Source organism: Acanthopagrus latus, chromosome 20 (genome assembly GCF_904848185.1).
Source record: "Acanthopagrus latus isolate v.2019 chromosome 20, fAcaLat1.1, whole genome shotgun sequence".
NCBI classification, from domain to species: Eukaryota; Metazoa; Chordata; class Actinopteri; order Spariformes; family Sparidae; genus Acanthopagrus; species Acanthopagrus latus.
The window spans coordinates 3,377,353-3,391,421 of record NC_051058.1 but is presented as its reverse complement, the minus strand read 5'-3'; the positions used below and the strand labels follow the sequence as shown (position 1 = coordinate 3,391,421).

At 40.8% G+C, this 14,069-nt stretch overlaps 1 protein-coding gene across 1 annotated transcript in view; it reads left to right on the top strand.

Annotated features, from left to right (window-relative positions):
• Positions 1 to 14,069, top strand: part of ca10a (carbonic anhydrase Xa) — a 224,576-nt gene that overhangs the window by 22,067 nt on the left and 188,440 nt on the right. Inside the window, exon 2 of the mRNA XM_037080344.1 lies at positions 7,391 to 7,465. Within this exon, the coding sequence (XP_036936239.1) occupies positions 7,391 to 7,465 (75 nt within the window). The remainder of the gene's footprint in view (positions 1 to 7,390; positions 7,466 to 14,069) is intronic.

The window sequence follows — 14,069 nt, the reverse complement described above, 5'->3', positions numbered from 1 at the left end:
GTTATCAAGGGATGCATACCAAAATGCCCGTGGATGCAATTTCATGGACCCAAAACCGATCAGAGCAATGAAACATGTTTGCCTGGTCATAAACTTCCTCAAAATACAATATTGTGAAATGTGTTTTTGAAAAGATTGAATGTGACAAATAGTCTATGGGCTAATGGACTCTTGATTCAAATGTGCTTGTTACTACCTACTTTGATAGTTTCACGAGTGTGGACCGACCTACAGACTGGACCAACAACCAATCAGAGCAGAGCAGCGAAATGTGTGACATACGGTGACTTTTCAGATGTAGGCTGGTGACCTCCTCTGTCAGTCCTGGTATAAAACCTGGCCCATATATTACACAAACGGGTGTGATTGGCCCGACGCGAGCCTCGATGGGTTGAAATCTGTCTAATCGGAAAAGGGCCAGACAGACCTGACAGAGTAAATAAAATATGAGCTTGGCAAATCCTTCTGGGTCCCAGGCCACATTTAGAGTATCCCCCAAAAACATGTTCTAATCCATTAACAAATAACAAACCATTTTAGCAAATGTAAAACCTCACCTGATAACATTTGCTTTATAAAAGCTCCTGGTTTTAAAACTCCATTCACAGCCTGTGATCTACAAACACACATGTTTAAGTACTGGTGAAAACTCAGACGTCCAGCATTTCAGTTATTATTATTATTATTATTATTATTATTATTATTATTATTATTATTATTATTATTATTATTATTATTATTATTATTATTTTTGCCTTTAATTTATGGGCACAGGAAGCTTTCTGAATGCAAATCTTAGTTGAATTGACTTGCAATTAAAACTATACATTTCTTCAGGCTGGGTTGCATTGTATTGTTTAAGCAGTTTTATGGACATCATGTTTTTATCTGTGCATCATAAACACAGATTCATATATACATACATACATCTGTCTGTCACATTCTTGTGATGGCAGTATCTCAAGAACAATTGTCAGCTGTGACTTAATGATGAACTTGAAATGATCTTGAAAATGGTACATCCCAACGACACTGAGGTCCGCTCATAGTTGGCTCGACTGGACGAACATTGCCACTATCGCTCATGTCACTGTTGGAAGGTTGTCTGTGCAGCAGCCATTTATCCTATACCTCACACACTACTTAATTGATGGTTTAAACGTCATACCTTTATTGTGCTGTGCCTCCACTGTCTATCTAAACAGCTCTGGGACCCAATAAAATGGAAAATGGCGATCCATCAACCCCTCCTCCTCCCTTATCCCAACACCTGCAGCATCTTGTCTGCATTTCCCTTTATAGATTGGAGGCATTTCCTTTCTGCTGATGTCAGGAAGTGTGTTTTGGGGCCACAGCCAGACATTGTGAGAAATAGGACAGTGCTTGTTATGCTGCTTCTCTTCACTCACTCTCCTCTGATGAGCCACAGGAAGTGATTACATCTCATCTATTGGCTACCAGTTGCGATTAATTCCTACCCAGCAGTGACAAGAACCAACGTGATTATGTGGAGACTGTAGTGTGCCCCCACAATTTGTTACACTTAATCACATTTATATTGAATTTAATACATAAATATTCAGTGGTGAACTGAATAGTTACATTTGCATTGAACTAATGCATTCATAATTCAACTGCTTTGCTCAACTCACACAAGTCTTCTCAACTCGACAGAATAAAGAGGTAAGGTTTTGCAAACCGCAGATGATTTGAAACTTTTCTTTAGGTTTTAGTTTTCAATTTTATCTGTTTAGGGTTCAAAAAAATATGTTTGGCCTCCTAGTTCTGTTGCAACAAACGCATACGGAAGATGTCTCAAAGTCATTTTAACTACCCAGTGGTTTCACCTTTCCATATATTGACATTTCGTCCCTAGCAGTGGTATCTGACTTGCTGGCCTAGCTGCAACTCCACTATAAATCTCATGTGAAGTGAACATGACATAACATCTGTTGAGAAATGTTAATATAATTGAATGACCTGTCCAAATTTTAACATATCCTTGCTTTGCATAAATGCAAAATTAATTGATAAGCCAAAGATGGTTTAAAGGAATAATCAACCGCTCTGAGAAATCAGTGTTTGTATATTGCATTCATTTTCTTCCTTATTTGCTTCCTCTTACCTAAAATGAGTAATTCATACATTTTTCAGTATCCCCTTCCGCATAATATAGTTTGTTATAATTAGGGCTGCTGGTCGGCTGCTGCACCAGCTTGCTGTTCCCACAGGGATCATGAAAGGTTCAATTTACCTCCCAGAAATTATCATGTAGTATCTACTCGGGAATTTGTCTAAAAATGATGGTGATAAAATGATTGCACGTTCCCTCTAACTAGATTGAAATAACAGGGAGAGTGGGTATATCAATCCCAAAAAAAAAAATCCAAAAAAAAAAGGCTGTTGCATTCTTTTTTTTTTCAGTGACAGAAGCAGTGTTATTATAGTTTCTATCACCGTGCACGCGTGCAGTATGTGAGTGAGAGAGAGGGAACTGCGTCTGTATTGTTGTCAGTAGCTTGTAAGAGGATCATGTCCACAGGCCTCCAAATCTCCTTTATATTATTACTTACAGTAGCTAAAATCCCAAAGGCTCTCACTTACACACACTACCACCCCTACACACACACAGTAACACTGTATGCTATTGTTCTGTCTGACCACTCATTATATTTCTTGCTGCTCAGCTTTTAGCTCATAAAACACTATGCAGCTGATAAAATGGTACCCCATTACCACAGTGCGTTTGCTATTCAGCGGTGAGGCTAGGCTATATGTAAATGTAGCCCTTTTTACGCAGGAGACGACGCATTATCTCTGCAGCGCCGGTTCGCCAATTCTCCCCCGATGGCGATTCACACGGGGCGAAGCATCTCCGCCTTAAAGACGAACCGCTGTGTAATTCACACGGAAAGCCGGCGCTGCGGCTCCTAAAGAGGCGTGACGGTACGCGTCATGATCATGACGTTGGTGTGTTTTCAGGGTGGTCCCAGACAGTTTGTCGTCATATGGATGCAGTTAGAATGTGTAGTGATTGAGATCCTGACCCACCAAACATCCTGGAGAGTGATGAAGTTACGTTTTTTTGAACTGGAAGCTGTCAGTCTCTGTCACTCACAGGGAGGGAGGCTGTTTTCTGGGGGAATGTTCACTGAAGTCTCGGTCCGGAGGGAACACTTGGACAGTTAAAGTTTTTTTTGCCCGTGACAGAAGGTGTTTTTCGGGCAGAAATGTGACGAAGAGTTGGTAGGACGAGCGGGAGGACAGACAAGAGGACAAACGGTTCTCTACATACAGCTGTGGTATTTTTTTTCCTCATAGAAGTTGCCAAAGACAGAGTTACTACGTTACTTTTGTTTGGTCATGTAACGTGCATTTATCAGACTGTATGATCGACGCGTGAAGCTGGCTTATGCATTCACACTTGTTCCGTTCGCCAATAATGCGGCCCTGATGCTACTTCCGGAGGCGGATCAGTGCCGGAGCGAAATGTCACCCCACGCCTGTGTTTCTCGACATTTTGGGTGGCAAGGCTTGTTCACTGGTTTACCTGGACTTGGCCTTGAAGGGGTATTAAGCTCTATGCATATTTGCAGTTTCTCTTGCATCATGTCATGAATGAAGCACAAATGTTTATTTCTCTACCAAACGGGGCCTGTCAGAACAGAATGATGTCGCCAGCTTTGGAGTAAACAAGCTCCAACAAATAAACTGGTAAAGTTAGCATAGTGGTATCCCAAGTGTTTTCCAGCAAATAAAACCAAACTAAGTACATGTTCTCAGTAACAACAGAACGATATTAGGCCTCCCACAGCTCGCATCAGTGGTAACAAGCTCCAAATAATACAAAAAAAAAAAAAAATAATGTAGTTATTTTCTTTTTTTCTTTTTCTACTTTCTTTATTATTATTATTATTATTATTTTTTTTTTGTTCTAAGCACTGGTCTGGTCGTAAAAGCCACTGGAGTCATAAAAACAATTAGGGTGGCTATATCACACATTGCAGACAAAAAAAAGTATTATTTTATGCGACAAGCCACACACACATGCACACACGTACACACTGTTAGGGTTAACTAGGCTATTGTATTTGCAAAGTACATATGTCAAAGAGAAAGCCATCAGAGCCATGGACAGTGTTGTGACAGTCAACGAGCTGAACCCGACAAGCATCAGCGCCTGTGGGCAGAGGAGCTGTCTCTTCACTGTGGTGCTGATATGACCAGTGACTTTAACTTAAGGCATTCTTTAGTACAATAACCTCACAAGTGCTCTGCTTTTCAATATATGCACACAAGAGGTTGTAGTAAACTGAAGCCTAAAGCACACGACTGAGAAGAGGACAATAACAACACGTCGTGAAAACTGGCCCGCTGTACACAATTCTTAGTGCCGCTGTGGACGTATGGTTAGTCAACAACAGGCCTTAACTTAGTCTATATAATTTACAAGCAGCCAGGAGGGAAAATAATTATCTTATGCAAACATAATGATTATTGTGAGTAAAAAAAAAAGTGTCTAGTACACTGATAAAATGTTTAGTCAAACAGGTGCTCAGCTACAACCTGTCTTCGGAATGATTACATCCAAAAATTCTCGACAGTGACCTTCCAACTGTTTTCATGAGTGAGTGGCACGACTGCTGTCTCGGCCTGCCTCGCAGATGTGCTCAGCTTGTCAGTCTTGACGGATTTTGCACCTCAGCTAAACCAGAGTCTCGCTGCCTTGTCGCATCATCAAATAGAGACTTAACATTGGACAGCTACACAAATTACCCAGCAGCATCATTGCATCTGTATATGACAAAAAACACCAAAGAAATTATGAAAATTTTCATTTCATTGAATAGATTTTTGTAGTTTATTAATAGTTGTTAAAGTTTAGGTAGAATAAGCGAATCTTTTCGGTACAGTCTGTTTCTGACTGCAGTTTGCTATCATGCCAGAGATGGCTTGGCCCTGTTGAGGGTATTAATACCAACAAGCATCATTTGTCATTCAGCTGCTATAACAGAGCCAACCTGCAGCACAAATCTTTGTGCAGGCTCGCAGGCTATCATTATGTGCCAGGATAAGACTTACACAAATAAATAAATATGGTAGTAAAGTACCAATAGGTCAATTAAATTGTGAGAAAAAATTGTACTTTTGGTTAGTGGCTAAACTGTATCATCAAGTGATGCCCTGGGGCCCAAAAACACTTTTTTTTTTTTTTTTTTTTTTTTTCCATAAGCTTACGTTGTGAATGAACCAACTGTGGATCATTTTTAGCATTCCGACCAGCACAAAATGATTTTTTTTTTTGTTTGTTTTTTTTTTCCCTGGTGCCTCTAAAAATGTTTCATTCATACATTGCATTATCTGGCTAGCTGGTAGTCCTAGAATCAGGAATCGCCTTGGCTTTGTTCACTGACAGTGAGTGAACCCTGCAGCTTCTGCTGGAGTGCTGTGTGTTGTCACTGGGGCTGAGGTAGATGTTGATGTCAGGTACCTCCAAACTGTAGACCGGCAGCTCATTAAACCACACTGTTTTGGTGAGTAACAGGAGGTAAATCATTTTGCTGCGGTTTAATGCGGTTACTATTCTACATTAGTAATAGCAAATGAATTATTGATCCCTTTAGTCAAGAAACATGATGGACATTTATGGGCAGAGCATGGTTAGATTGAACTGGATTTTTGTTTGCTTCCTTTAGGATCAGCAATACATGATGATTTGGATGATCACGCTTTCAGAGCTTAAATCAAACTTTTTTTACTTGCCGGTCACAGAGGATCCATTGCAATCAACCAAATCTGGACACATTTTTGCAATGTGTGAATAACACAGAACCCTGCGTTTCACACTGTATTCCTCAATGGTGAATACAGTTCCAAATCCACTCTAGTGCTTTACAGCGCAAATAAACATGTCTCTCTAATCCGAGAACAGTACAGAGATATTGCTTTCTGAGTACAGGTTGAAAAATAGCAGAAATATTTTGTCTGCACTGAAAGCCGAGGGTGTTTATGGGCCAAGTGTTTTTTTTTTTCATTTTGAGAAACAACTCAAACTAATAAGGAGAGATAAAGACTCCAATCATCTCAGGCTGAGTCTCTTTTTATGATAATAATCATACCTAAGCATCGCGATGGATTTCATTGTGCCGCGGTGTTTAGAGTGTTACACATAGTAATTTTAACAATCATAGTCTGTTCTTTCAAATAAAAAAAGAGGAAACACACGCTTAGGGGAAAGCAATTTCGCTGGCAGCGAGCGAGTCCGGTTTAGTTGTTTTAGTCTTGCACTTGGTGTTAAATTGACAAGATAAAAACTTTCTAAATGATCTAGTGTTGCAGTTTGGGGGAGTTTTGTCAGGGTCCAGCAGTGCCAGGCAGGGGGCCAGCTCTCCCTCTAATGGGTTGGAAAGACCGACTCAATGCTTCCGCTTGGCTGGCCAATGCACTGATTTTAGGCGCACTCCAATCAAAAGTGGTGCTCACTTCGAGATCATTTATCGTCAGAAAGGGAGGAACCATTTATCATTTTGAGAAACAAGTTGACAAACAGGATTTTCCCGAGGCCAACTGCTTCCCCCCATCCCGACGTTCAGCATGTGGCAGTGAGATTGCCCTCTGAGAAAATAGTCTTTTCTGGAGCATGTCCAGCCGGCCCACCCCTCTGAAATTGAACCTGCTCCTCAGCGTTATATGCAGCGAGGCTGTTCGGAGGGGATAGCAGAGGGAGGAGAGCTGGTTGGCCACCTCGGCTTCCATTAAAGACAAGCAAGCAGTGCAACCTCTAGACCCTCGATTAAGCCCCGCTTTGCGCTTTTGGTGAATGAACAGGAGAGAAAAAAAAAAAAAAAGTTGAGGTGTAAAAAGCAATATCCCGAAGGCTCACTGGGTAATTCTCAGTCACAACTCTTTCTCTGCACTGAGACCTTTGCTTAGTCACCTCAATTATACTGTACCACCCTGCTCTAATCTGGGGCTTTCTTCCACAGCTCACACAACATGATAGAATGCATTTCCATACTAACGCCTAGGGAGTCATCGCATCGTACAGGGAGGGTTTGTTGTTTGTGTGTGTGTGTGTGTGTGTGTGTGTGTGTGTGTGCAGTTTAGCCAAAACGAGGGGTTGATTTGGAGGCCTGTTTGCTCTGAGGCCATCTCCAGGGAGTCTGTTTGCAGAGGCCTCTTGCTGAGAAGGTTAGCGGGGCGTCTGGAAATGACGAGGGCGGTTAAAAAAGAAAAAAAAAAAAAAAAAAAAAGTAGATGGAAAAAAAATGCAGCGTTTCAGTCCGAGAGCGTCTAGACGCGGTAGGATCGTGTTTTCGCTTTCTTGCCTGAATTTCAGATTCAAGTAATTGATGTGCCTGTTCCTCTGTCTCTTCTTCTAACCTCACAGCACAGCCGAATCCGCCGAAAATTCACGAAGGATGGTGGGCGTACAAAGAGGTGGTTCAGGGGAGCTTTGTTCCAGGTAAGCCTCAAAACTGTATGCAGCACTTTGATGCACGCAGCTTTCCCACAGCATACTGATTCTTCCGCGTACACTTCAACCGCACTGTGTGCTTGATGCTGAACCGAGAGCCTATTACATATTTAAGATAACACGGGGGCCACCTTGCCAGTGGCGGTGATTTTATTTTTCCATTCTTACAAGACCTCGTCGCCCTTCCCACACAAATGACACCTTTCACTGATTGATTGACGGTAGCTCACAGTTCTGTTCCACCTTTTCCATCTTACTGTGTATCTGCATGTCAGGCCAATTATTTCCCGGAGATTGTGTTTTTCTGCTGAGCCGAGGTGCTTTTGATAAAGCCTGCAGGTGGCTGTGTGTATGAGTGTGTCTACCTGAGGTAGTGTCTATGCTAATGAGAGCCAAATGTCTGTACACGGAGAGAACATTTAGAAAACTGAAACAGAGGACATTTTGATGGCAGTTATTCTGAAGCATCAAGGTTAACTTTCCTTGAAGGATCGATGTGAGGAAGGGATTTCTTTTAAATAAAAAACAAGAGGTGAAGGTTTAGAGGTGACTTTTGTAGGTTCAGACAACATTCTTAACTTTGAGGGCTATCATACCATTAAATTGGAACTGTAACCTTGCTGTCATCCCAAATGTACAAGTAGGAAAATTACACAAAGCAAAGTAGTGCTTTCAATCAACTCTTCCTGGTCGCTGTCTGAACCATAATGGCACACGTGGCCCTGATTTTCTGCAAGGTTTTGAAGCTAGAGTACCAATTTTAATGCAGAGAAGAAAGAGTGCATTTCTGTATTCCCTTGGCAATGTAACACTGTAACAATGTGACTGTACAGGGAAATAATCGCATATGTATGAGAAAATATTACAGAAGATGGTGTCGGGTTAAGATTTTGTAAATCATAGTGTTTCCAATCCAATATCTTATCAAGATAGAATATATATTATGAGGCAGGGTTCCATCCGAACGTAATAAACACTCTAACCCAAATTCTATCAGACCCAAAAAAGAGCCTGCACAATAATGCACTATCCACTACTACTATGCAAATATTAGAATTTGATTCATCGGGTTAAATGTTGGTGGCTCTCAATTCTGTCGTATGCCAGTACAGGTGAACTATGCAAGAACACAATATGAAGGAATAAGAGAATGTCTGTATATTGTGTTACAGAGATATCTATTGAGGGAAGCATGCTAACAAGCAAGCCCCTAACTATTTTTACCATATGAGGTGACAGTCTGATAGTAAACAACAGCAACACTCCCCTCAGCTCCCTGTCCATCAAGAGTCAGCTGACATGGCCACTGGCAGCACAGTCACATGTGCTCACTAGCTCATGGCAGCTGCAGTTAGCAGCACGTAGGGGCTATGTATGAATACGAGTATGAGTATGAATTCGACAGGTGGCTCCTAAATATTGCACATTTGACTTGCTGTTGTTGAAAAAAAAAAAAAAATCCACACAACTGAATGGATGAACATGAATGGATGAACCAACGCGATGGAAATATTTGTTTGTTGTACTGTTGTTTGTTGTACTGATTTATTTATTGTATTTACTGATACTGATGTAATGTTCATGGAATAATTTCACTTTGTTGCATTTTACTTTTAACTTTTTTTTTTTTTTTTTTTGCCATTTTTTTTTTTTTTTGCCATTTTTTTTTTTTTCTTTTTGCCAAAATAGTTACGTAGAGCACTCTGGGTTATTGAAGGTTGAGTGTAGTGATCATTGTCTGAACTGAAAGTCACTCAAAATCCAATTGTGGGTGAGTGAATGCAGTTATAATATTGTGTTAGAAATCAGCAGCCATCAGTGTGTTGGGTGTGTGTTAACCCTGAGACCTTTCAATCAAGGCCAATATACCTCTCATATGTCATAATACCTTCTTAATGGACCACTTATAGTAGATATTATGCTTAAATCAAAAATGTGTGTTTCCCCATCGACTTCAATATGCTGTTGTTGCCACCAGCCTGACTACAATAACAATAGTTTGTAACTGAAGCTGGCCTGTGAAGACGGACTAGTGAGTGGCTGAGTGTCCTTGTTCAATGTGATGATGTTTGATATCCCCAACAACCTTTGCAGTCATTTTTTTTTTTATTTATTTATTTTTTTAAACTCATGCAAGAGCTTTATAATTAAACTGTGGGTCATTTAATGATGTGTTTAATGTGGTGGGGAAAAAAACAAAACAAAACAAAACAAAACAAAAAAACATGCAAATATCCTCAGCCTGTGGTAACCACACACTTCATTTCAGACATTTAACTGAAAACCAATTCAAAAAAACTCACAGACATTGAGATGAAGCAACTAGAAGTCCTACATGTTTTAAGACTACCAACTACAACACTCTACGCATAAGTGGGGGGTTTCTTTTAATCAATTTTCTGCAGATTTCGAGCAATTATTGAGCAAATACAATTAAAAAACACGAACATCAAACCAATCTGGCTATACTGATTATAGCCCTAGTCTCTGTGGAGTACGTGGAACCAACCGCTGTTAAGGTGCTTCCACATAGCTTGGGCATTCAGCCATAGCTCTTTTTTTTTTTTTTTTTTTTTTTTTAATTTCCTCTTAGTTATGCTCTGCTCTGTGATTTAGGACAATAACACATATTTGAAACATTTCCAAATCAATCTTAAGAGTTCAAACTAGGCAGAAGAGCCTCCTGGGAATAAAAACAATGATGCAATGAAACACAATAGGTGAGGCGTCTGGTATAGTGGCGTGCACACAGTGGATACAGGCATATGTTACCTGAAGTAAGCGCTGAGGCTTTCACTCTGCGTGTCCACGCATACATAAATAAGTGCCAGTTTGTTCTTCCCTCTGGCACCGACCGCTTGGCGGTTCGCAGCTCTGTTTATATCTCGGCTATCTTCTTCGAGCAGTTCTCCACGGCACACTTGCTTTACTAACCGCTGCACAACAGCTGGAGCAGTTCAACGCTATTCACGATCCTCCCGTGGCTGTGTTGAGAATTCCCAACCCTAGTTACCTTGCTCTACAGCTGGCATGATTTCATAGCGGGGACATAAAAGGGAAAGGAAGGATTTTCACTGCAATTGAAGTCCACTTTAATGATACAGAGAAATGATGTTGATGGAACATTTTCTTATTGAACTACTTGGACAGTGATTTTAGGGAAAATTGTACAGAATCCGATATGCACATCGGAGCACATCATTCAAAAAAGTATTACAACACTTGTTCATTTCAGAGAAATAATACACTCCCCGAGAGCAGTACTTCATTACAGTGAGTATTATATAACATTCCCCATCTACACTTCAGCTATTTCATATACTGCTTATTAGAAATGATCAGTGTAACAACTGAGGAGATGGCTCCCGGGTCTCGTTTTTGAATATTTTATCATCCGACGGTTATGGGGGTTCTTAACAAAAGTTGCAACTGTATTTGACTGGCAGACAAAATAATGCTGTAGAAATTGAATTGCCAGTGATTGTTCCCCTCTCACTGGGAAAAGCAATAATCTCTGCGTGAGGCTCCATTCAGCTCCGGTTCAGTCGTGCTCTCAGAGCTCTGAGCCGTCTCGGCTCCTCCTCACCTGTTAATGGCCCATTTCTCTTCCCCGGAAACATCTCGCGGCAGAGGTCAAAAACGGCCGCCTGGCATCTTGGAACATTTGCACCCCAAGGTTAGCAAAGCTGGTGTAATCTCATTCTCAGGCCGGTGTCACCGCGGCTGACCTTTGAGATATTGCTTATCCTCGCTGAACTCTCTCATCTGCCTTTTGAATTCGGTAAAGGTCGGTATAGGTATAACTCTTAATGCTGCATCAGTTTGCCCTTTGCTTTCGCCTCTTCCTCCACAGGCATGTCTTAACTGTGGTCCGGGTTAACAGGTATGCAATCCGCTGTGCTTCTTTGTGCAGCATAAACATGTCTTACTTATCATGTGCTTATTGAGAACTGTGTATGAGTTCATTCATTTCACTTTAATTTATTAAACGATTTTATAATTCCGCTGGATTTTAATCAACAAAAAAAACAACTGCCTGCTGAGTTGTGTAAGACTGCTTAAACTATTAGTATCGTTACTACTATTCTAACCATGGTGATGTCAAAGGACCAAAACAGAATGGAAAAGCAGAGCCTGGCTAATTATCTGTCACAGTGTCTGATGGAACAGTACTGCCATCACTGATGATAAGTATTGTTTTTGAGAATCGTGAGCATGTCTTAATTGCATTGCTGAGAAACAAATGCATCTCAGCCTGTTAGTACCTGCAGACCTGCCTGAATGTATTTACAGGATGGCGAGTTGGGCCAATCCATTACAGATCAGTATGGGCCATATGAGGCTCGATCCATTTCCTGCCCTGCATCTATTTCAGCAACGTTTGGCGGGTTTATCAAGACTCTTAAGTGCCTCTGTTGTGGTTCGACACTGCATTTGCACTTTGGTATTGATGTTTAAGCCGAGCATGGAGAGATGCGGTCAAATCAATTGATTCTTACGTACGCTAGTCTATCAACAGTAATACTGCAAAATACAGACTGCACTGTTACTGGAAATAATTAAAGAAACGCTGCGCCATTCAGTGATTTTCATTCTCTTTAGAGGCCTTACATTGGCGCTGTTGTGAGCCATGTATTTTAAGATGCGTGTTTTCGAAGCAACAATGGAGACAATGCAAAGGAACTGCGGTATGGTTAAAGATATAATGTCTAAGAAATACTTGAGATGCAATGCATTTAATTTGGTCGTCTGTCGCTATAACTTAATGAGGAAGTCAGTTACGAGATTAAACATAATGAGAATACAACTAAAACACTGCCTCCCCCTGTTAGGGTTCCTGAATCACAAACAGCCAAATGACTTTCCTGTACATTAGCTGTTCAAGAAGCTACCAAGCAACTGCATGCACCGAGGCTGTTTGTGTCTGTGTGTTTGAATTCAGGTCAACCTCTTACTGAATTCAGCCCTACAACAGAGACTTTGGATCCCTCTCCCCCCCTTTTTTTTTAAAATTTCTCCTTTCTGTAACATTATGTCCGTACATTTCCCCTGCAGCTCGAGTTGGCAGTCAGCATTACAGAACGTAAACACCCGACAACAGAGATTTCTCCTCCAGATCGCTGCTGCAGCCGGGCTGATAAACGGGATGAAGATAAAACCACTTTATTAATCCCAAAAGTTGAAGGTTGATGTGACTGAGCAGCTGAACGGTGGCGGTGGCTCGTCAAACGTCGTTTGCGTTGTTCCCGCTGAGAGGTCACTAGTGGCAGAAATTCAGTGTTGTGCATTTAAGACATGACATGAGATCTGTGCTTTTGTTGCTAAGTGGATTAATCACACTCTTCTAACTTAAATTTTCCAAAGCCACAAAAAAAACATACCACATCTTTCATGAGGTTTTTTTCATCTCTTACACTGATCAAGATATTTGTCATTTTTTTACATTCTCAATACAATGTTAATCAACCATTTTTGCAGCTGCTTCTCTGTGTTCATTGTTTGCTGAATTTGAGCAAGGGCCTCACGTGATGGAGATAGACTGGGCCGTGATAGAGAGATTGCTTTAGAGTGCCTCTGGCTGTGTGCATGTGTTTTTTTTTTGTTTTTTTTTTCATAAAGTAATGAAATTGTCACATTTATGAATGTTTGCCTTCTGCAGATGGCCGTATGTAATATGGGGGAATTGGGTCTCACTGTATTTAGATGAGAGCGAACTGGGGAGAACTGCCGGATAATGTGATTGTATACGTTCTTATACCCTGCCACCATTACTTTGCTGCAAATTCTTTATTAGTTTTGAATCTGAATTCAATGTCTTTATCTCTACCCGCTACTGCCACATTACTGGACTGCTGCCAGGATTTGAGAAATATTGATGTCTTGAGTTTGAGTCTATTAAACGAGTAACTAAAACAACCTTTTTATTTTTATTTTTTGTAGACACATTTGTGATGAATGTTGTTATCAGAGATAACCTGAGAAGCAAACTCGTTGTGTTTTCTGATGGTTTCACCAAGAAGTTGAATGATCGCAAGCTTTCAATGACAGCTAGCAGGGAGAAGCAGTATATCGACTCTGAAACTTCTTTTGTGCTACAGTATTTAGACACTTGTCAACGCCACAAATCGCTGCTGCAGTCTGGTTGATAAACGGGGGTGAAGTTAAATGCACTTTTTAATCTAAGAAGTCAACAAGTCATGTCTGCACTCTACAATCCGATGTGACTCTGGGTATGAGTTTTAGCTCCACCCACCACTCCACCAGCACTCTGCCCGGCCCTCCCCACACAATACTCTGCGAATCTTTCCTGTCCTTTGCTGGTGCGTATAGATGCAAAGTGCATTAATATAAATTAAGTTTAACTTAACTGAATTTGTATTTAATGTCGATTCTCTGTGGGAAGGCACCGTAAGTCTTTTATTTTAGAATGTAAGCTGGTCACTTTTTCTGGTGCTTTTGACCATGCCACAGGATCTTCATCAACACAAGTTGACACGAGTTCATTTAGTCGTCTTAGAGCTGTGGCTGCCTTAAATTTACCATTATTCTCAGCACTTTTAGGACCACTTGTCCATGGTTCATTATCATAAAT